Genomic DNA, 23509 nt, shown 5'->3' on the forward strand with positions numbered 1-23509 from the left:
GAAGGCTGAGGCAGGAGAATCGCTTGAACCTGCGAGGCGGAGGTTGCAGTGAGCCGAGATTGTGCCATTGCACTCTAGCCTGGGTGACAAGAGCAAGACTCTGTCTCAAAGGAAAAAAAAAAAAAGCCAGTGCCCTTATACAAAGGCTGTAATGTAACAAAAGCCCATCAAGAGTTTTGCCTAGGCCTTTCCTGGGCCTTAAACCATGACAAAATAATGAAGGAATTCTTAACAGGAGCCATTTAAGATTAAACAAGTTTTATTGGTGGTCTGAAGAAACTCCCCAGGCCTCCACAAACAAGTTTATTGGAGGTCTGAAGGAACTCCCTAAACCTCCATGATTTAGCAGGAGACAAAATAAGGGTAATCACCCCAGGACCTAGACCCATTTAGATTAAGTAAGCTTACTGAGGCTCCAGAATAAAGTCTTCAGGACTCAGACCTTAGTTATAGATTAAAAGGAGTTAATCACTGTGTCTTTAAATGAATGCACACTTACACATAGATATATAGCTTAGAAGGTGTATAAGCTCTGAAAAACTTTGTAATTTTGAGTCGGTCTGGTGATAATTTCCAGGCCTTCTCCCTGTACTGGTTACAAAAATAAAAACTCTCTTCCTCCCCAGTTCATCTGCATCTCGTATTGGACCGTGAGAAATAGCAGCCCAACCCTCAGTTTGGTCAGGAACAATTTCACACATGAAGAAAATGAAATTACAAAAGTACCATAAGAAATAGAGAAGAGATTTGAATTTTAGTTTCTGGAATCTTCATTCAGTGTCATCCATCAGATTTTACTGACACTTTCAAACTAAGAGTCAGCAACTTACGTTTTATTGTTGTAGGGTTTATTCTGACAGATCTCTGGGGACAGGTAGTAAGGTGTTCCAATACAAGTTCGAGCAAGTTCCATGGAACTAGTAAATTATATTAAATAATAAATCAGCATGATTTTTTATTGGAGTAAGAAAAGTCTTAAGACATGGACATGCAAGAAAAAAATGTGAAAATGGATAACACAAGATTTGATGCATACATGTGTTAGAAGAAAGCAAAACACTGTATGTTGATAAAGTAACTAAATCAGCTGATTTTTAAACTCACAATTCACCTCCCAAAAATTTACACATTAAAATTTTTTTTTTATGGCTTAAAGACTCCACAAAGAGATGAAATTCTCATGTTATAAAAATCTCTCAGATGTAGAGATTATCAAATTGCAACCTCATGATTTAAAACTTGGAAAATACAAAAATGAATAAGGGAGAAAAAAGTTACCCAGAATCTTAGCACCTAAAACAACTATTGTTAAAATTCCGATATATTTCCTTCCTGTCTTTTTTCCACACATATTTTTCATATAACTGTGATCACAATGTATTTAAAATTCAGAATTCCATTGTCTTTACTTAGTATAACAAAGTTATCAAGAAGTCTTCAAAACCACAAATGTTTATGATACATTCAGGTACATGGCCATGGTCATGCCAAGCTTTATTAAATTTAACCATTTCCCAATTGTTTAGGCATTTACGTTATTCCAAATTTCAAATTATTCCCTTGGAAGAAATTCCCAGAAACAGAATATTTAAAAATCTCTTGATACATATTGCCACCAAATTGTCTTCCAAACAGGTGCACCAATTTATTCTGCTAGAAAGTGTGTAAACCAAAAATAAAATTCTAAGCCCCCCAACCAACTCATAAACCCTCCCTTTGGTCAAGGACATTCCAAAGTTAACCTGAAAAACTAGTTCAGGCCATGATGGGAAGCAGTGTCGGACGTGCCTCATTATCTCCTCCTCCCCTTTGGAATTCAGGCACAGTTGACCAGCATTAACATTAAAACAGACCTTAAGACTGACAAAGCAGACTCCTTGTAGCAATAAGATACCAAAGTCCAGCCTGACTCTAGTATAACATCACATGACAGATAGCAGGCCTGAAAGAAATCAAAATATTTTACCCCAAATCATGTTTCTTTGTCCGTATCTTGAAATAGTCCTGCAAAGATATCTCTTGTGGGGAAAATCTACATTTTGAAGAAAATTCCCTTCTTTTTCCAAGGCTTTTTCCTGATCCAGGAAAAAATTAACTAAGAGTCTGGCACCTTTTTAAATCTGATAAGAGGAAACATTTACAATCTATTCTCTCTGAGGCCTGCTACTTGGAGATTTCATCTGCATAATAAAAACCTTCATTTCCACAACCCCTTATCTTAACCCAGACACTCCTTTCCACTAATTCCAGGTCTTTAGATAGACTCTTTCAATCAATTGCCAATCAGAAAAGTTTTTAATCCACCTATGACCTGGAAGCTCCCTCCCATTCTTCCCAGCTTGAGTTGTCCTGCTTTTCTGGACCAAACCCATGTACATCTTATTGATATCTTGCGTCTCCCTAAAATGTACAAAGCCAAGCTGTAGACCGGCCACCTTGGGTACATGTTCTCAGGATCTCCCGAGGGCTATGTCACAGGCATGGACCTTTGGTCACTCGTATTTGGCTCAGAATAAATCTCTTCAAATATTTTACAGAGTTTGACTTTTTTCATTAAGAAGTGTAAACCTGCCTATTTCACTAAATTCTCTCTAGCTTTATGCGTATTACAGTCACATCCATGTTTGATAAACTGGAATCACTACAGAATATTAGCAACATCATTCTATTACACCACAATTTATCTTGAGAATTTTAATCTCAAAGTACCATCTGATGTAATGCATTTACATAAAGCTACCTAAAATTATTTAGACAACCAAGATTTTAATATCTTCTTAATCCATGATACCTAAAAATACATATTTGGGCCACTTTGACTAGAAAGAAAAATTATTTTCAAAGTACTTACTTATTCAGGACTCTTGCTATACCAAAGTCCCCAAGCTTTGCCACCATTCCATTCTTACTAAGAAAAATGTTCTATAAATAGAGAAAATGTCATGTTGTTTGAGGTACTTCAAGAAAAGATCAGTTCTGTCTTAGTCTTCTCTCTGAGCTGTTACCTGAGCTTTTATGTCCCTGTGTAATATCTTCCTGTCATGAATATGTTTTAGTCCTAGAGAAATCTGCACAAACCAACCAAGGATCTATAGAGAGAACACAAAACAAAGCCACTGAATAGCCTGGTAGTCACTGAAATGTCTTCATGGTAACCTGCAAAAAGAAAGAAAGAAATTATACACACACACACACACACACATACACACATATAGTGTATGTGTATTTATAGGAATGAAGTTAATAGGTGCACTTTATCATATTATTATTTTCATTTTACAACTAAAAAAATGGAGGCACAGAAAAGTAATCCAAATATCACTGGTATCAAGGGAAATTCCCCATGCAGAAAAAGGTAAGTAGAAGCAAGGGAAAGAGGCATGCCGTTCATGATTTTCTTTTTTTTCCTACTTAACCCTGGGGTGCTAACTGCATTGTGAATAGTACACAAGCAGCGCTGTTTTCTGATAACCTGGGAGCCATTGGTTCTTCCTTTACAGTGGAAGGAGGGTGACAAGGGTCGGGAGAGAAAGAGGAAGAAATGGGTGATCTGTGAGGTTGTTAGGAATTGTAATAAAATATCGATATATCTAATACAAAACCAACAAATACTTTACTTTTGAAGTTTAATTTTATTTCTAAGTCATGATTTGATTTTATCTTTGTTGACCATGAGCCTCTTTATGAAAATGTGTTCTATGCCTACAGAGATTTATTTAATCTATTCTAAAATTTCACTGGTTCTTTGCCAAATTATACAGAAAGAGGAAAATAATAGGAATAAAGCTATATTCCAGACATTAATATTCAGTTGTAATTTTAGTTCATTCCCAACAAAAAGAAATGTAACTCAAAATTTTGTCATGAGAAGCATTTTTATAAAATGTGGCAAAATAATACTTAGATAAGAAAAAAGAGTTTCTATCAATATGGATTTTAATATATAATATAAATGAGCATACAAAGAATGCTTGATTAATCTTACAGAAGTTAGAGATATTGATTCTTTAATCCTTCATATATTCAAAATATTCAACTTTAAGAGGAAATTATATGAGCATGATGCTCTTACATGCTAAAATAGAACAAAGAAACAAATGGCCAAAGGAAAGATGGTGGGCCTTTCCTGTGTGCTTCTTGAGGCAATGGCCGTACCATCAATCATACAGGCGCTAATTCAGATTCCTCTCCACACACACAAACCTGTCTCCTTCATGAGTACCACTCCCAAGAGGGTTCCAAGGAGGCTTGGAGTATAGAAGAGAAATACATTTGTGCAAAGAGAAAGTGGGAGAGGCCATTATTCTTTATCTTTTATCTCCCCCTCTTAATAACCAATGAAACTAAATAGGCATTGCCAAGACAAGCTTCTATCCTCCCTAGCAAAGTGGGATATCTAGTTTAAAACAGAGCACCAAATGGTAAAAGAGAAAACAGTGAAGCTATAAATATGTTACATGTTAAATGGCTAAGGAACACTCACATTCAGATTTTTTTTTAACCATGAAGACTTATCTCAGAGGCATCCTACATGAGATTGTCCAAACAGACTATCTTTTCTCAAGAAGATCTCACTCTCTAAAAAACAATTCAGTTTAAGTTCAACTGCAAACTTGTTCTGGACTGAATCTACCAAGAATATTGATCTACTATTTTATAGTTTGAATTTCTCTACCAAAACACATGCTTTATATCAACATAGTCTAGTACTTATGACATTATAAATTTAATTCTCCCCCTACCACACATACAAAAATTAAAAAGTAAATTAGAAGTTTTTACCTGATCTTCACTAAATAACACACCCCGTTGTCTATTGATCCTTTTCATGAGATCCCCTCCATCACAATATTCCATTACAATAAACAGCCTGCCGTTCTCTGTAAGAAAAGGAATCATTTGGTGCTGGAAGGATTTCAGATATTTATCAGTCATGTTCTGGCTGTGGAATCAAGATGGACTGGGTTCTAATTCCACTATACCATTTATATTTCTCAGCTCTGTGACTCTGGGCAAGTCACTTTAACTTCTCTGTGCCTCATTACCTCATCTGTAAAATGGAAATATTATAGAAATTTCTTCTTTGGATTGTTGGAAAGACTAAATGAGTTAATCCATGTCAGATGCTTAGAATAGTGCCTATACATAATGAGAGTTTAAGAAATGTTGGCTATTTTTATTAATACATTCCTTTGAGAGATTAGAAATCTGCTGTAAAAATAGCAGCTGTGACTCTTTCATAACACCCCAGGAAGAATTAATAGCCCCTTCTTGAATTTGGGCATAAAGCCATATTTATATGGCACTTATTCATCTATGTTATTGAATATTATAGAAACTCTTATAACTGACCTCTGCCTAAACCACTCACTAGATTACAGGACACTCTCCATTGCTATTGCCCCATCAAGGTTACCACTAAATACTACTAGGCTCTCTAGTATGTCCAAGTACCTCTGCTCTTACCAATTGAACTGAATCTTACCAAGATCATTGTTTTTTTTCCCAAATATGTTTACGCCATTTATTCTTGTCTTTATAACAGAAACTGACGAAATATGAATAGAAAATGAAAGGTGATTATTTTCCAAAAGCTATGCTGATTATTTTGGAGGACTCAGTAAAAGTGAGTAGTTTTTAAAAAAAAAAGCTATTGACCTACATGTTGATGGGATGAATGAAATATAACTGGAAAACTTCTAAAAGGATTATGTACAGACTATCCACAAATCCTTGCTCCACATTAAAAAAAGAAACTAGAAATTCTAAATAAGACATATAGCTTACGTAAGAAAGAAAATTCAGAACTACAGTGAGTGGACTCATAATCTACCAACTATAATTCTGAATTTTCTTGAACTGTAGTGAGTTATTCTTGTCTTTATTACATAAACTGATGAAATATGAATAGAAAATGAAAGATGTGATTATTCCTCCAAAAGCTATCCTGAATACTTTGGAGGACTCAGTAAAAGTGAGTTTAAAAATAAATAAATAAATAACCATTGACCTAAATGTTGAATGAAATATGACAAGAAAACTTCTAAAAGGATTGTGGACAGATTATCCACAAACACTTGCTCCATATTAAAGAAAAGAAACTATCCTTTGACAAATGCTTGTAATTTCCTTAAATTTTTTTTCTTTTTCTTTTTCCTGGCCATTTCCACTCAAAGGATGATTATGTCTTCTTATCTTAAAATATGTTTGTATAATTGCTAGGATCTAAATGTCTTTGTCTTCCCCAAATGTATATGTTGAAATTTTAACCCCCACAGTGACGGTATTAGGAGGTATAGGGCTTTTGGAAGGTGACTAGGTCATGAGGGTGGAGCCCACATTAATGGATTGCTGTCCAAGAGAGAGCCCTCTCCCCTTCCACCATGTGAAGTCACAATGAGGCGGACCATCTATGAACCAGAAAGTGAACCCTCACCAGACACCGAATCTGCCTGCACCTTGATCTTGCACTTCCCAGCCTCCAGAACTGTGAGAAATAAATTTCTGCTGTTTATAAGCCACCCAGTTTATGGTATTTTGTTATAGCTGCTGGAATAGACTAAAACAGATGATTTTCTGCTTTAACCAGCTTTCTTCATTAGCCAACCAACTACCAACTGGGATCTTGTTAGAAAAGAAGGATTTCTACTCACTTGTTTGTCTACACTTCATTCTTTTGTACCTAAAACAGTAGTTAGCACATCAAAGGGGCTTAAATGTTTGTTGAGTGGATTCACTAAAAACAAACAAACAAACAAAAAAACCCCGAAGGAACACAAAACATATGTACCAAAATCAGTCTTATAAGCAATTGTTGATAACATTTTCCCCTGTAGTACCCACTAAATGCCAAAATCTCTTGACAAATATCTATCTTTTGCTATCCTACTCTTTAAAGTACCCTAACCAACTTTACTGTGGATATCAGTAACCTGGCAGTATCTACCCTTGGTTGCTTCTAACTCACAAACCATGCATCTTCTTTCACATATTTCAATTTTTCCTCCTCTCTTCTTTAAGAGACAGATCCATTCATTTATTAACAAACTTTTATTGAGGACATGCAAAAGCAAGGAATGCTGTGTAGGAATAAAAAGCAAAGAAGCCATCCATTCTACTGTTAAGAAGGCAAAGTCTAGTTGGGGAGTCCCTCAGCATTGGGTGACAAGTGCTGTGAAGAAGTCTGTAGGCTGGAGGGTGAGGAGAAAGCGCATGCGAGTAAGACTGGAGATCTAGGAAGGGTTCTGAGAAGATGCTTCCCGATATGCCTTAATATCTAGAGATCGGTTATTTTCAGGAATGTGTTACTTTTAGGAGAATTGATGTTTCTTATCACTGAAGCTCAGTCATTAAAAGGTCTGCCACAGCAATGAAGGGAGGGCAATTTCAAAACCATGGAAGAATCAGAATAATGAAACAGAGGAGACAGGATTTCATCTCACTTCGTTTTCACCAACCTCCAACTCATTCAACCTTACACTGGCTTTTGGTGAAAGAAACTGACTAAAAATTCATCATGACAGAGATACCTTCTTTTTTTTTTTTTTTGAGACGGAATCTCACTCTGTCGCCCAGGCTGGAGTGCAGTGGCGCAATCTCGGCTCACTGCAAGTTCCGCCTCCTGGGTTAACACCATTCTCCTGCCTCAGCCTCTCCGAGTAGCTGGGACTACAGGCGCCCGCCACCATGCCAGGCTAATTTTTTGTATTTTTAGTAGAGACGGGGTTTCACCGTGGTCTCGATCTCCTGACCTCGTGATCCACCCGCCTTGGCCTCCCAAAGTGCTGGGATTACAAGCGTGAGCCACCGCGCCCGGCTGACAGAGATATCTTAAAGAAACTACTGGCCGGGTGCAGTGGCTCATGCCTGTAATCCCAGCACTTTGGGAGGCTGAGGTGGGTGGATCACCTGAGGTCAGGAATTTGAGACCAGCCTGGCCAACACAGTGAAACCCTGTCCCTGCTAAAAATACAAAAACTAGCCAGGCATGGTGGCGGGTGCCTGTAATCCCAGCTACTCAGGAGGCTGAGGCAGGAGAATTGCTTGAACCCAGAAGGTGGAGGTGCAGTGAGCCAAGATTGCGTCACTGCACTCCAGCCTGGGTGACAGAGTGAGACTCCGTCTCAAAAAAAAAAAAAAAAAAAAAAAGAAAAGAAACTACTTAATGTCAATTAGCATTATCTGACTGTAAAATAAGGATTTTTCTCCATTAGCCACTGTTAATTTTATATTTATTGGAAGTGTCTGAAAAATCATTTATGCTCTCAAATTTTCCATCTGCTGTAAAGCTCATGGATCATTGACACTTCAAAACAACTGAGGGGCACTAAATAACCTTTTTATTTGTCAAGTTCCAACATTTATTAAACAATTATTATAATTTATTCTAAAATGCACTTTTAAAAAATCAAGGGCCTGGCGCAGTGGCTCTCGCCTGTAATCCCAGCACTTTGGGAGGGCAAGGCTAAGGCAGGTGGATTGCTTGAACTTGGTGTTTGAGATCAGCCTGGGCAACAGAGACAGCCTGGGCGAAAACCTGGCTCTATAAAGAAAAAATATACAAAAATTAGCCAGGTGTGGGAGTACGTGCCTGTAGTCCCAGTACTCAGGAGACTGAGGTGGGAGGATCCCTGAAGCCCAGAAGGTCAAGGCTGCAGTGAGCTGTAATCACACCACTGCACTCAAGCCTGGGCAACAGAGTAAGACTGTCTCAAAAAAAAAAAAAAAAAAAAAAAAAAATCAAGATTGTTTCTTACAGACATTGGCATCTTCCAATCACGTGCTGTAGACCCGGCAGGCTTAATGTTTTCACTGCCTAAATAATTTTTAGAATACCTTAACCAAATTTGTTTGCTTATATTTTCTTTTTTTATGTGTGCGTAAGAGTAATATAAAATAAAACTCTGTGTTTAAATAAATGTAAAAGAGCTCTTTCTGGCCAGGCACAGTACTCACAGCACTTTTGGAGGCCATGGCGAGAGGATCACTTGAGGCCAGGAGTTCAAGGCTGCAGTGAGCCATGATCCAATTACCCCAATTGCAAGTAAATGAAATCTGTAACAACCTAAATAAGCTTAGAAGAGGACCATGAGCCAAGATAACAGTCCCAGCTGACACCTTGATTTCAACTAGCTGAGACTCTGGGCAGAGAATCCAGCTAAGCCAACCTCAGGCTTCTGACCTACAGAAATCAAGAGATAATAAATAGGTGTTGTTGTTAAGCCACTAAATTTGTGTTCGTTTGCTATGCAGTAATAGAAAACAAATAAAACAGCATGGGAATTTTTGCCTATTTTGTTTGCTGATATATCTCCAAGACCTAGAACACGCTTGGCATATAACAGACACTTAATGAATGTTTATTGATGGAATTTACATGGAATTAATTTAGTCTTAGGAAAATATCACTACATTCTCATTATTTTTCTTATGTTGCTTCAAACCAATAAAAACATCCTTTTTTCTTTTTTTTTTTTTTTTTTGAGACAGAGTTTCACTCTTCTTGCCCAGGCTGGAGTGCAGTGGCGCAATCTCAGCTCACTGCAACCTCTGCCTCCCAGGTTCAAGCGATTCTCCTGCCTCAGCCTCCCAAGTAGCTGGGATTACAGGTGCACACCATCATGCCCGGCTAAATTTTTTTGTATTTGTAGTACAGACGGGGTTTCACCATGGCCAGGCTGGTCTTGAACTCCTGACCTCAGGTGATCCGCCCGCCTCGGCCTCCCAGGGTGCTGGGATTACAGGCATGAGCCACTGCGCCCAGCCAAAAACATTCTGTTTTCTATAGACAAACATTAGAGCCATGGTTCTTATGATCAGAGATAAGCCATTTGAGGGAAAACAAGCCTTTACCTACACTCTCTAAAAGACAGAGGCTACAAGGCCCTCTGAGGCTTTTAGATAAGCTCAGTAGTTCAAGTCTCAGCAATCGGCCAAGCAAACTCAAAGGCATCACAATAGCTCTAGTTTTCCTAAACACAGGGGTGCTCTACTTAAAAAGAGTCATGAGAAAATGTAAACTTACAGTATCAACAAACACAGCAAAGGTTATGTATACTGTAAAAATGACCTCAGTTTTGCAAAAGCTTCCAGTGGTAAACTGTCCTCAAAAATCAATCTCACATGGTATAAGGAAATACTCCAGTCTCTAAAAGTGGTTCAGTCCATTTGCTCATTCAGTAAATAGGTATTGAGCAGCCATGTGTGCTAGATGCCAAAGATCAAGTGGTGAGCAAAACAGATGGAGCCCCAAAATTCATTAAGTTTACTATGTAAAGGGCGACAAATATCAAACAAATTCATAATTATATAAATAGACATATGTAAGTGCAACTGCTGTGGAAGAGAACCAAAGGGAGCTGTAATTTGAATTGTGAGTTCAGAAAAGGCCTGAGGATAAGTAGGAGTTAGCCAGAGAGTCACAGTAATAACCTCAAACAAAATAAAGAAGAGAAAGATCATCTTATAGCATTATCAGTAGCCAATGGACAGGAATGCAGGGCACTTTATTCAGTGGCTTTCCTTGAAAGTTATTCCATGCAACCCAATTCCAGACCATGTATACTGTTCTGCTCCCAGGAAGACCTCAGAAGAGTCCCAAGAGCTCTTTTTAAATACCCAGAAGCCAAAGAAGGGCCATACACACAGAAGTACCTTGAATGTAGCAGTTTTAATCAGTAGGGAACACAGTGCTCTGCACAGTTTACATACTCGAGACACAGTGGCTGTATTCATTTATTGACTGACTTTTACCCAACTGATGATGCTTGAAGATATTGAGGTTAACACTTCTGCTCCATGAACTACTTATCAGTCTTAAAACAGCCCTGTGCTGGGGGCTGGGCTGGGGAATGACCCCTCATAAAACTGTCAGCACATACAGCCCTGTCACAACTTAAGACACACCTGACATACCGTAGATTTGTTTATTGTCTATCTCTTCCCACTAGAATATAAATTTCATGAAAACAGGGATTTTCATCTGCTTTGTTCACTGCTATATTCCTGACACCTAGAACAATGCCTGGCATATTGTTCTCAATAAGTATCATACTCAATAAGTATCAGTTCAGTGAATGAATGCTGTCTGACCAATGCCCCTTCATTTATTATTTATTTTTTACCTTTGGACTACAGTGATGGGCAGAGGCAGAATTGCATTCAGGTGTACGGAGGAAGGGACTTCCTTCCCTAAAGTTCTCAGCAGAATTGTATTCAGGTGTACAGAGGAAGGGAATTCCTTCCCTTAAGTTCTCCCCCTCTCCATGGCAGTGTGCTAGGCTATGGTGCGTGGCTGTTTGCTGGCTCTCTGTAAGAGGATTACACAGTCCCATCTGTTGCCTAAGGATATGCAGGATCTCATGTAAGCAGAGTACCCCCCCAACACACACACACAAACACACACATCCTAGCAGGGCTTTGAGAGCGATAGTGTGGTGGGCTCTGTTTTCCCCTCTTCTCTTGCTTATGAGAACAGCTGGTTCCTTATCTGAGCTGCTCCTTCAGCCTGGGCCCCAGACTCAAGACCCCAGCCCACCACAGCTAGCATGTAATGTAAGTGAGAAATAGATGTGTCTTATTGTAAGTCACTTAAATTTGGGGGTTGTTACTACAGCAAAGAAGCTAATAAGCAGTCATTAATTTTTTGGGAGAGTGAGAATTAAGGAGAGGCAGAAAAACAAGAAAACATAAGAAAGCTGTCTACAAAAACTTACTAGAGAGGAAATAACGAGGATGTCTCAAGCTGCAATTTAAGTAAATGAGGAAATGACCCATTTACAAAAATTAATCTATACACAGTCCTTAGGAACAAATCTTTTTACATATGTCAACATGCCTATACTTTATAAAAATACTTAAGGAATGTTAGAAAATCAAACCTTGAAATGAATTGAAGAAGGCTACAATGTTGGGATGTTTCATCTTTTCCAGAAGAATCACTTCTTTCTTTGAAGCTTCTTTTTCTTGTATGGGCATCTAAATTACATTAACAGACAGAGTAGTCTATAAAGCTAACTTGGTTTCAAGAACATGCTTTCTGCTCATTTCCACCTAAAATTCTCTAGGATTTCACTGGCTTTTAATGTCACTTTGAAAACGATCTTTCAATGGCAGGAAACAACATTTCTAGAATTAGTTGAGTACCCTATATCTCATCAATGATTTGTCGACAATCATCATCAAGAAAATAAATATTTCTGGTGAAGTTTTGCTATATTAAAAGTTGGACTGGTGGTACTGTGTTCATTATCTAGCCATATGGAGCCATATTTTAATATCTATCTTTCAGTAGCAAAGGAATTCTTTATAAAAATGCAACATTCCAGGAGCAATCACTGCTGAGAAGAAACAAATGAAATCTAAAAAAAGAAAATGTGTCATATCCCACAGAAATCAGGCCAGTAAAATTTTGTATTAAGATGACTACATTTTTCATTTTCAAATAAAAATTGTCTTGCATGACTTCATTTTAGAAGTATTTGGGTGTATTTTCTTGTTCTACTTTCATCTATAGACAATACTTTCCAAGGGGCTTGGTGCCAGTACCAGTGGCCACACCTCATTTCTACTTTTTCTTCCTCACTCTTGATGCTTTGCTGACTTGTCATTTCTACCCTGACTTCCAGCCCCTGACTGCCCCGCTTTTCTGATGTCCACGGGGCCTCCACCCATTAGAGGTCTTCAACATTGGCCAGATTTCTCATTCTCATTTAGACTTTAAGAACTTCTTAAAAATTAATATTCTCAATTCTAGCTTCCCTACATCTCAGCTGAAGGATCCTTCAGTAAGTTCCTTAACCCCTCTAAGCTTCAGTGTTTCCTGCCCCAATTTAAATTGTATAGTCAGTACATAGGAGTTTCAAAACAAAAACAGCTAAATTACTCCTACCAGCTGGATACATTTAGCAACTTAAAAAATTCCTAACTACTATTTAAAAGAATATTATAAACAAAATTAAAAGACAAACAAAAGGTTAGGATACAATATTTGTACCATATATGACAAATATATTTATAATATAAAAATTTATGGCAAATAATTTTTAAAAAGGCAAACACCTCAACAGAAAAATAGCAAAGTACAAGAATAGTCAACCTGAAAAAAACAAGAGAAGTAAAAATGGCTGATAGAAAAAAATATTCAATCTCATGCAGTAATCAAAGGAATAAAAACTAAAGCAAAATTTGGCTGGGTGTGGTAGCTCATGCCTGTAATCCCAGCTCTTTGAGAAGCCGAGGCAGGCAGATCACTTGAGGCCAGGAGTTCAAGACCAGCCTGGCCAACATAGCAAAACCCTGTCTCTACTAAAAATACAAAAAATTAGCCAGGTGTGGTGGCACACACCTGTGGTCCCAGCTACTCAGGAGGCTGAGGCAGGAGAATCTCTTGAACCTGGGAGATGGAGGCTGCAGTAAGCCAAAATCATGCCACTGCACTCCAGCCTGGGTGACAGAGTAAGACTCCATTGCAAAAAAAAAAAAAAAAAAAAAGGATTAAAAGCTAAAACAAAATGTAATGTAGTATTCCATGTATGAAATTGGCAAAGATGAAAAGAATGTCAATAACCACTGTTGGCCAGAAAGCAGCAAAATGGACACTCATTTATTTCTGGTAAAACTACACAAATTGATAAAATATTTCTGGGAAGGCAGTTTTACAATATATAATATGAATATTTAAAATGTTCATTTTTGCAGGGGGGTCTATATCCTGCTGAAGAAATCTTTTTTTTTTTTTTTTAAGACAAGGTCTTGCTCTATCACCCAGGCTGGAGTGCAGTGGCATGATCTTGGTCCACTGCAGCTTCTGCCCACTGAGCTCAAGTGATCCTCCCACCTCAGCCTCCTGAGTAGCTGAAACCACAGGCAAGCACCACCATACCTGGCTAATTTTTTGTATTTTTAGTAGAGATGGGGTCTCACCATGTTGCCCAGGCTGGTCTCGAACTCCTGGCCTCAAGTGATCTAGCTGCCTCAGCCTCCCAAAGTGCTGAGATTATAGGCATGAGGGAAATGTTCCTATTTTTGACTAATTCTTCTAGAAATTTATCCAAAGAAGATAATAAAAGTGTACAGAAGAGTTCTCATACAAAAGACTTTGTTACAGTGTTTTATTGCTAGTTTTTAAGTTACTCTAATAATGCATGCTTGTTTTAAGTCAAATAGAAGTGAATAAGGTAAAAGTGAAACTTCCCTCTTTCTTTCTCATCTAGCCCACACATGAAAGCCCATAGGTGGTAACCTTACTCTTAATGGCAAAAATGCAATTACTTTTGCACCAACCTAATACTATATTCCCTAGGGATAACTGTTGTTAATAGTTAGAGCTTTTTATGTCATGCATATATAGGCAAGCATATATACATAGTTTTGTTTAACAAAAATGAATCATACTTTACATATTAAATGTTATTGAATCATAGCCAAAAAACTAACCAAACAATGTAATTATCTGAAAATAGAAAAAGAGTTAAATAAATTAACTTTTAATAAATTGCTTGCTAGCTTTTTTTTTTTTTTTTTTTTTTAAGACAGAGTTCTGCTATGTTGTCTAAGCTGGATTTTAACTCCTGGGGTCAAGGGATCCTCCCAACTCATCCTCCAGAATAGCTGGGACTACAGGCACTTGCCACCATGCCCAGCTAAATTATGGTATTTTTAACCTGCTACCACTTTAATGCTATGCAGTCATTAAAAATAAAGGGAGGCAATGTATTATCATGGAAAGAGCAGAGAAAGACTTAGATGGATCTGCTGATTACTGTGCATCCTGGAGCTAACTGCTTAACCTCTTTAGCCTCAGCTCTTTCACTTGTACAGTGAGAATAATGAGAGCTACCTTTTAAGTGGTTGTGAAGATTAAATTGAGTTGATATATATAATAAAACACCCAGGATGGTGTGACATATAATGGACACCCTGCAGGTGGTCCCTTTATCATTAGTGTGAACATTTAATATCATTATATGACAACATTTTATTATATAAAAATATTGAATGAGATGAGGAAATATTCACAATATATTGCTAATATAAAAAACTGTTACAAAAGAGTATATCTGGGCCGGGCGTGGTGGCTCACACCTGTAATCCCAGCACTTTGGGAGGCCGAGGCAGGCAGATCACGAGGTCAGGAGTTCGAGACCAGCCTGGCCAACACAGTGAAAGCCCGTCTCTACTAAAAATACAAAAATTAGCCAGGCATGGTGGCACACACCTGTAGTTCCAGCTACTCAGGAGGCTGAGGCAGGAGAATTGTTTGAACCTGGGAGGCAGAGGTTGCAGTGAGCAGAGATCACGCCACTGCACTCCAGCCTGGGCGACAGAGCGAGACTCCATCTCAAAAAAAAAAAAGAGTATAACTACCATGACACCAATCATTCTAATAACTTATATACTTATACATTAAAAATAGTCTAGAGAGAAATTCAGCAAAATGTTGATAGTGATTAAGAAAGAGGTTATATGCTATTTTTATTTTCCTCTAAATGGTCTTATTTTCTCCTTTGGCTCTTTTCAAAATTTGTACAATGAACATTTTTATTTTCACAATTGAGGAAAGATAAAACACTTTTATTTGAGCCCAGAAGGAAAAGAACATGCTTGATAATGGTAGGATGATAAGAGAAAATATTAGCTTTTTGGTACCTGTAAGAAAACAAGCAATTTAGTTCTGGGGTCTAGTGTAGGGAGTAGGGAGGCATTAGAGAGAAGAAATATAAATTTCTCTAGATAAGAAGTAATGAAAAACTACATGAGAGTAGATAGGAAGAAAAAAGTAATAAATGTTAATATTGTGACACAGATGTTACAGGTAAATTCCATAACATAAAGAGATATGGGAAAACAAGAATAATGAGGTCTAATATAAAATTCTACTTATTTATGGCATAGTGACAAGAGTAGTTCATGAGTAAAGTGATGAAAAATTGGTGCTCTATTAGAAAAATATAGTCAATTTTTGATTATACTAAAGAATGGGAGAGATGCTATGAAATGAAGTAATGTACATTTTTATAGAGATTCACCTCTCAAATATTTTCTCTTTACACAGAATTAAAATGGTTTTATAATTCCTAAGTATATACCAGCTTCGCAATAGAGCAAGAGGGCCTGAAAGCATCTGTCCAGTGAATCATCTATCCAATAAGAAGTTATTGAATATCTCCTGGCACCAAGCATTAGGTGCTGTGTGGAATACCAGCACAAAACGCACATGGACTCGGTCCTCACAGAACATGTTACAGCTAAATAAGGAGGAGAAGGCACAAAATAAACAGCCAAAGCATGTCCAGAAAGAAAGCAGTCAGTACTATAACAGAGGTTCCAATAAAAGTTATGCAAGTTTACAGAGAAGGATAAATTCTTTAGAGTGGGACGATTCTGGAGGTATGGTAGAGCTCAGCCTTGAACAAGTGGGATCTTGATGCTGGGAGATCAGCAGGCAACGACCTTGGAAGCAGCAGCCCCATAAGCAAATGCAGAGGCTGGAGTGGGGAAAAAAAGTAGGGTATGTGATAGGAGCCGTAATTTTGGGGCAAATCAGAAAGGGTCTCAAAACTTCTCTGAAGAGTGAAACAATATAAAAGCACAAGGCAGACCAGGCACAGTGGCTAACACCTGTAATCCCAGCACTTTGGGACCCAAAGTGGGAGGATCACTTGAGGCCAGCCTGGGCAACATAGCAAGATCCTGTCTCTAAAAAAAATTTCAAAATTAGCTGGGTGTGGTGGCGCATGCCTGCAGTCCTAGCTACTCAGGAGGCTGAGGCAGGAGGATGGCTTGTTCAAGGTTACAGTGAGCTATGATGATGTCACTGCACTCCTGCCCGGGCAACAGAATGAAATCCTGTCTCAAAAAAAATGCACAAGGCAAACCCCACTTTCTACCTCAATAATAACAATTTGTGTCTCTTTTTCTTTGTACATATATGAACATATTTGTAGGTATACATATATGGAGAATATATATATTTTTCCAAAGATTGTATTATTTTACACTTACTATTTTCTCAAACATTGCAAACATTGAAATTTTCCCATGTCAATGCTTCACCTACAACACGATTTCTAATAGCCACTTAGTTTTTTATAAATTACTTAACAAATTACCTACTGTTGGACATTTGTTTTCTGTTTATCTGTGGGGTTTCTCTTTGAATAAACTCCTAATTTCTTAGTTTTCTACTGAGTTTCAAATTTTTGTATGATGACTTCATATATGGATTTTATCTTTTTATTGATTTAATAAAAGGCTAACACCATTAAGTCAATACTTGCAAATATTTTTGGCACCTTTTCAGTTTTCTTTAAATTTATTTATAGTGTTTGTTTTGACATACAAACGTTTTCTATTTTTATGTAGTCAAACCTAGGCAACTCTTTCTTTACAGCCTCTGTCCCAGTGAAGGTTTGGGGGCATGGCTGGAGCATTATCAAAATTTGGCTGGAGCCACTTGAAGGATCCAAGTGACCCAGGGCCTCGACAAAAGGACTGAAGCAAATTCAAGGAAGAGGAAGAGTCAACAGTATTCGCCAAATATTTGAATGTGGAGAGGGAATAAGCTCACAAATGATCCCAAGGTTTTCAGGCTGGCAACCATAAGGACACTGATGACATTAATACAGCGCAGCACATAGGAGGTGAAGTGGGTCTGCTTACAACAAGGAAGAATCACTATTAATACTTGTTTTTGGGTACAATTGTGATACCGAGTGTCCAAGGTGGTCTCAATGATCATCATCCTAAATTCTTGATGCACAGGATCTCTGAGACAATAAATGTTTATTCTTTAAGCCACTAAGTTTGGGGTAATATGCTACACAGCAATAGATTAATAACATAGATGTTGGATGGGCACGGTGGCTCATGCCTGTAATCCCAGCACTCTGGGAGGCCGAGGCAGGTGGATCACGAAGTCAGGAGATTGAGACCATCCTGGCTAACACAGTGAAACCCCGTCTCTACTAAAAACACAAAAAATTAGCCGGGCGTGGTGGCGGGCGCCTGTAGTCCCAGCTACTTGGGAGGCTGAGGCAGGAGAATGGCATGAACCTGGGAGGCGGAGCTTGCAGTGAGCCGAGATGGCACCACTGCACTCCAGCCTGGGCAACAGAGCAAGACTTCACCTCAAAACAAAACAAAACAAAACCACAGATATTACCTGAAGTTATCTAGCTGGCAGAAGAAATGCAGAACTAGGGTACTGAAAGATGTCAGGGGTAGAGACAGAGATTTAAGGGAGATCTACTTATTGGTAAACACTAAAGTGGGGCAGTTTAGGTGACAATGGACAGAAAAAGAAAATCAGAAAAGGACACATGGTTGAGGACATACAGAGGGCGAAGACAGAGATAAGCCTGAGGGAGAGCAGTCAGATAAACAAAAGAGAGTGAGCAGAATAATGTCATGGGAGGAAGCTATTGCGGGCCACTAGAATAAGAGGACATTATTATGAATACGCCATGGATTCACAAAAAGAGACCTATATTGGGAAATAAATCATTATCCCTGGAAGCCAGTCATTTACTCTTGAGCTTTAAGTCTGGGTAGGTTTTCTTGTAATTTTTTGTGGTAAGATAAAATTTATATCATTTTAACCATTTTTAAGTGTACAATTCAATGGCATTAAGTATATTCACATGGTGTAACTTGGGTAGTCCATTTTGCACACACTTTGTATGGAACTTTTTATGCTACTCTCATTTATAAATCCTCTAGAAGCTGACCAACAAGACTTGCCTTAGAATTAATTCTAGCAAACAATGGATATTGTTGTCCCAATATATTATGAAATGAACATACCACTAAAGAGGGTGACATAAACACTGACCAAGGTGGATTTAGCAAAAATTATTAATTTTTAATTAACTGTATTTATTTTCCAAAATCATTAGACCAACAATTACATATGGTCTTCCTCTATTCATTCAGTGCACTCAATAAATTTGTTTAGCACCTATTATATGACAGGAACTGTTCTGCATACTGAGGAAGACAAGCAATAAACAAATGAATAATTAAGAGAGCAAAGTAATTGCAGAGCATTATACATGCTAGTAAGAAAATAAACCAGGCCAGAAGCAGTGGCTCAAGCCTGTAATCCCAGCACTTCAGGAGGCCGAGGCGGGCAGATCACTTGAGCTCAGGAGTTCAAGACCAGCCTGGGCAACATGGTGAAACTACATCTCTACTAAAAATACAAAAAATTAGCCAGGCATGGTGGCATGCACCTGTAGTCCCAGCTATTCAGGAGGCTGAAGTGGGAGAATTGCTTGAACCCCGGAGGTGGAGGTTGCAGTGAGCCGAGATCATGCCACTGCACTCCAGCCTAGGTGACAGAGCGAGACTCCGTCTAAAAAAAAAAAAAAAAGAAGAAAACAAAACAAAAAAGAAACCAGGAACCAAGGTGGTGTGATAAGGTGATAAGGTGTGATTGTGGCTGGGGGTCTACTCTAGCTAGGATGTTTGCAGAAAACCCCTCGTAGAGGACCTGAATAAGGAGAGAGGAAGTGCACCACAGAGAAAAGTCAGGGCAACAGAGGAGGCTGGCATCTCACAGGGCCTTGCAGGGCACCCTAAGGAGGGCCATAGGAGCCACAGAAATGTGATCTTATTTCTTTTCTATTTTCATTACAAAATTTTTTTTTTTAGCAGGGACAGGGTCTTGCTATGTTGCCCAGGCTATCTTGAACTCCTGGCTTCACACGATCCTCCCACCTCGACCATGCGAAGTGCTGGGATTACAGGGGTGAGCCACTGCGTCCAGCCTCTTTTTAAAAATGAGATCATTGGTTGCTGTTTGGACAATGGACTTAGGAGGTTGAATTAACAAAAATCAATTATGGCTTAAAATTCGTAATTATAAAAAATAAAAATTTCCTTTTTATATTGGATTAAAAGTCAGCTGAATAGCCCACTGAAAATTAACAGAAATTTGAACTTCTTAACTTTACCTTTTCAAAATTGATCTCTTTTATGACACAGTGCTTACTATCTGATTTCCCTTTAGCTAAGTATGCTTTCCCGAAGGCACCTTGCCCGATGGCCTTAATCACATCGTACTTATCCATGGTCTCCAATGGGCTGAGGTTCCTGGAATTAGAGTAATGTAAATTTATCACACACGTCTCATAAAGACTAACAAAGTCAGAAAATTGATGACTAAAGTGTAAAAGAACTCACTTTGCTAAAACTTTCCTCCCAGCCTTGCCAAGACAGAGACAAATAACTTTCCTTGTGGCCACAGATAACAACTGAAATGAGACAAGAGTTTCTTGGTTAGACACGGGTCGTAGCTCAGCTTTGTTACACTTTTGCCCTGTATTCTCGGGTAAGTCACTTAACCTGGCAAAACCTCACTTTCCTAATTTCTAAAATGGAATAACAATACCTGTTTTGCAAGTTTGTTCTGAGAATGAAAGATACTATATCCAGTGTTTGGCACCTTTATAAAGCAGGAATGTCCTTAGGCTTGTGCACTTTTACATTTCTGTCTTTCTTAGTGGGGACGTACTGCCCCCTAGGGGGAATTATGGAAATATATGGGGTGGTGAAGCTATTTCCCCGAGATTCAGAGGCATGAGGTTTACAGGTGGTTGGGGCCTGAGATGGCAGGATTCTGGGATTCGAGAGACAGTCCCGCACAATAAAGGATTACCTCGCGGCCCTACAATCTTGGAGAGTCTTCCTATACATTCCTGCGTGTGGAAAAATCCGTTTGTGGCTAGAACCAAACTCTATTTTACATCGAAATGCTAAGTATTTTTGCAGTTTTAATGAACACTTTTTTTTTTTTCGAGGAATGCAACTACATGTAAATCAAGGCTTGATTGCACTTCGGTTTGGAGGTTTACCAAGAATTGTTCACCATTTGGGAAAAATCACGCCCTTCACTGGCCACGCTGCTCCTGGTCCCGGAGACCCAACAATCTGCATTTGCTGTCGTCACGTTCAGCGACTCCCCAGGCGCGGATACTGGCTACTTTTCTACTTTTTCCAAGGGTAGTAGTGCCAAGCATTTTCAGATTGAAATATGTACTTTCTTACTTATTGCTTTCCTTCTATTTCCTCTTTATGCTACAGTTAGGGCATAATACAGTGTTGTTTTGTTGTTGTTGTTGTTGTTAATGGGGTGAGCAGGGGGGGTTGTTTTCGAATAATTTCATGTCAGGGTAGGAAGTAGGTACAATTGGGTTGCAGGCGGCTGGGAACCAGCTCCGCAGCCAGGAGAGGCTGCAGACACCAGAGGATCGGGTTCTGAGAGAGACGCATACGGACTTGGGGCCGGGGGTGACTCGCCGGGAACTGAGGGCCCACGACCCTCCCGCCCAAGTGGCACCAGAGGGTGGAAGTCCCCAGGTTAGGAAAATTCCTTCTCCCCAAGGGCCGCCCCTGGAAGCGGCCGCGGGTGGGTGGCGAGACGCTTACCTGTACCGGACCTCCGCGTGTGGAGCGTTGCCATAGAGACCGACGCGCCCTGGAAGCTACACCTACACAGCCCGGTAAGCTAGGCCTTTTCTGGGCTGCCCCCGCCGCCCCAGGCCGAGACTCCATCCCTTTCCCCCACCCCGCCCGGCTCCCGAAGGCCTGTGGCGTCTTCGGGCAAGGACTAAGGGCGGCCCTTGCAGCGTACCTGCTCCGTCCGCCGGCTCCGCGGGGCCAAGGAAGCGTCCCGGAAGGATCCGGGTTCCCGGGGCCGCTGCGCCTCCCTGCTGCCGGGGCGGAGCCGCGCAAGGAAACGCGGGCGGGGCGCGGGGCGCGGGGCTGGAGTGGCCTGTTCACCTCGAGGCAGGGTCAGGCGCCAAGGAGTTTGGCGACCCGGCAGAGTCACCCCGCAACCGTCCCGTTGCCTTGGGTCTGGATTCCATTGCTTTGCAGTCTATAGTAGTGCTCCGCGCTCTTGCTTACGGTGCACCAGACGCTTCGCAAAAGTTCTCTTTTTTTCACAACCCCTCAAGGCAGTAGTCTCCCAGTTTTACAAATGACCTGAGACAGGAAGAGTGTTTCTTGTACAAGGTCTCAAATACTGCCAAAAGGTGGACGTGAGACTGGAACCGCTTCCTGCTCTTTGGGCCACAGCGGCGGCCTGCCAAGGGACTTTCTAACGAAGCCGGCGCTGCCCAAGCGTCTGCACGCACGCCCGGTCCCCATCCCACCCTGCCCCATTCTGGATTTGCACGTCAAGCTGCTGTCTAAAATGTTTCTTTAAGTAGTTGAAAAAAATGTAATTTTCAGCAATTGTAAATAGTGACGCAAGTAAATATATCCAATTGAATCGAAACACTACAGTAATATGGTACCCTCCATCGTCCATTTCACACACACACAAAAAAAAACCCACAAAAAACTCTTTTAAAAATCCTAAGTTTACATCGTTACTTTTCCTTCTTAAAATCATCTCTCGGCTGGGCGCAGTGGCTCACGCCTGTAATCCCAGCACTTTGGGAGGCAGAGGCAGGCGGATCACGAGGTCAGGAGATCGAGACCATCCTGGCTAACACAGTGAAACCCCGTCTCTACTAAAAATACAAAAAATTAGCTGGGCGTGGTGGCGGGCGCCTGTAGTTCCAGCTACTCGGGAGGCTGAGGCAGGAGAATGGCGTGAACCCGAGAGGCGGAGCTTGCAGTGAGCTGAGATTGTGCCACTGCACTCCAGCCTGGGCGACAGAGCGAGACTCCGTCTCAAAAAAAAAACAAAAACAAAAAAATCATCTACGCCGCCTCCTCCCTGTCCCCGCCACAAGAAATTTCTTCTTCTTATAAGCACTCTAGTCAAATTGGATTAGGGCTGAACTAAAGGCCTCATTTTGATCTAACTGCATCTTTAAAGTCTCTATCTCCGAATATAGTCTCATTATTAGTTACTGGTGTTAGATTTCAATATGTGAATTGGGAGTGGCCGGGGCGGGGGCGAATGCAGCCATAAGGGGAGTCCATAAGTTGTTCAGCAGTTGGAATATCCAATGTTAGTTTCTTTGGCAGTGAAATTCCCTCAAAATATTAGTAGGTATATGATCTACTTGTTTTTGTTTAATTACATGTGTCAGTGACCACACCCAAATTTCTTCCCTAGAATTCTTAGACATGCTTTATTAAATCATATCTTCATTCTACTTTCCTGATAGAATTTTATCCCAGTTATCTTTTTCATACTTGAAAGTTTTATTGATCATCCTATCATACTGCTGAAAGTATAGAAATGGAAATTTATATTTCCTGCTCACAGAATTTTATTTTTTTCTGGATTAAATTGTTAAAATTACTAGTACTACACAATTGATCACAATAAAATATATCACAATACCGATAATTATTAAATATAAAAAATAAAATTGTATTGAAAATTCATCTCTTTAAGACTTGGATGGGCTTCCCATGCGCCATTAGTTCCTGTATCCACAGATGAATGCTAACTTCTTGCTACAATGAAGTTTAATAGTGATTCTCTTCCATTTTTTTTAAGGCTGTAAGTGCTGAGAAATAAGTACACAGGAATGAAAAGTTTTGT

At 39.5% G+C, this 23509-nt stretch overlaps 1 protein-coding gene across 17 annotated transcripts in view; it reads right to left on the reverse strand.

Moving 5' to 3' along the window:
• NEK5 (NIMA related kinase 5) overlaps window positions 1-22082 on the reverse strand; it is a 92912-nt gene extending 70830 nt beyond the window's left edge. For 8 of the 17 annotated variants that reach the window (XR_010136641.1, XM_063714653.1, XM_063714657.1 and 5 more), the window contains exons 1-8: window positions 21430-22082; window positions 20185-20255; window positions 19956-20094; window positions 11880-11976; window positions 4783-4880; window positions 3006-3089; window positions 2852-2922; window positions 831-917 (exon numbers count right to left, since the gene is read on the reverse strand). Coding sequence is in view for 16 of the 17 variants with exons in the window: in XM_063714653.1 (XP_063570723.1) it covers window positions 831-917; window positions 2852-2922; window positions 3006-3089; window positions 4783-4880; window positions 11880-11976; window positions 19956-20094; window positions 20185-20255; window positions 21430-21555 (773 nt within the window). In the remaining variant the exon portion in view is untranslated. 17 annotated transcript variants of the gene reach the window in all.
• Window positions 22083-23509: the final 1427 nt, after the last annotated feature.

Source organism: Pongo abelii, chromosome 14 (assembly GCF_028885655.2).
Source record: "Pongo abelii isolate AG06213 chromosome 14, NHGRI_mPonAbe1-v2.0_pri, whole genome shotgun sequence".
Taxonomy (NCBI): domain Eukaryota; kingdom Metazoa; phylum Chordata; class Mammalia; order Primates; family Hominidae; genus Pongo; species Pongo abelii.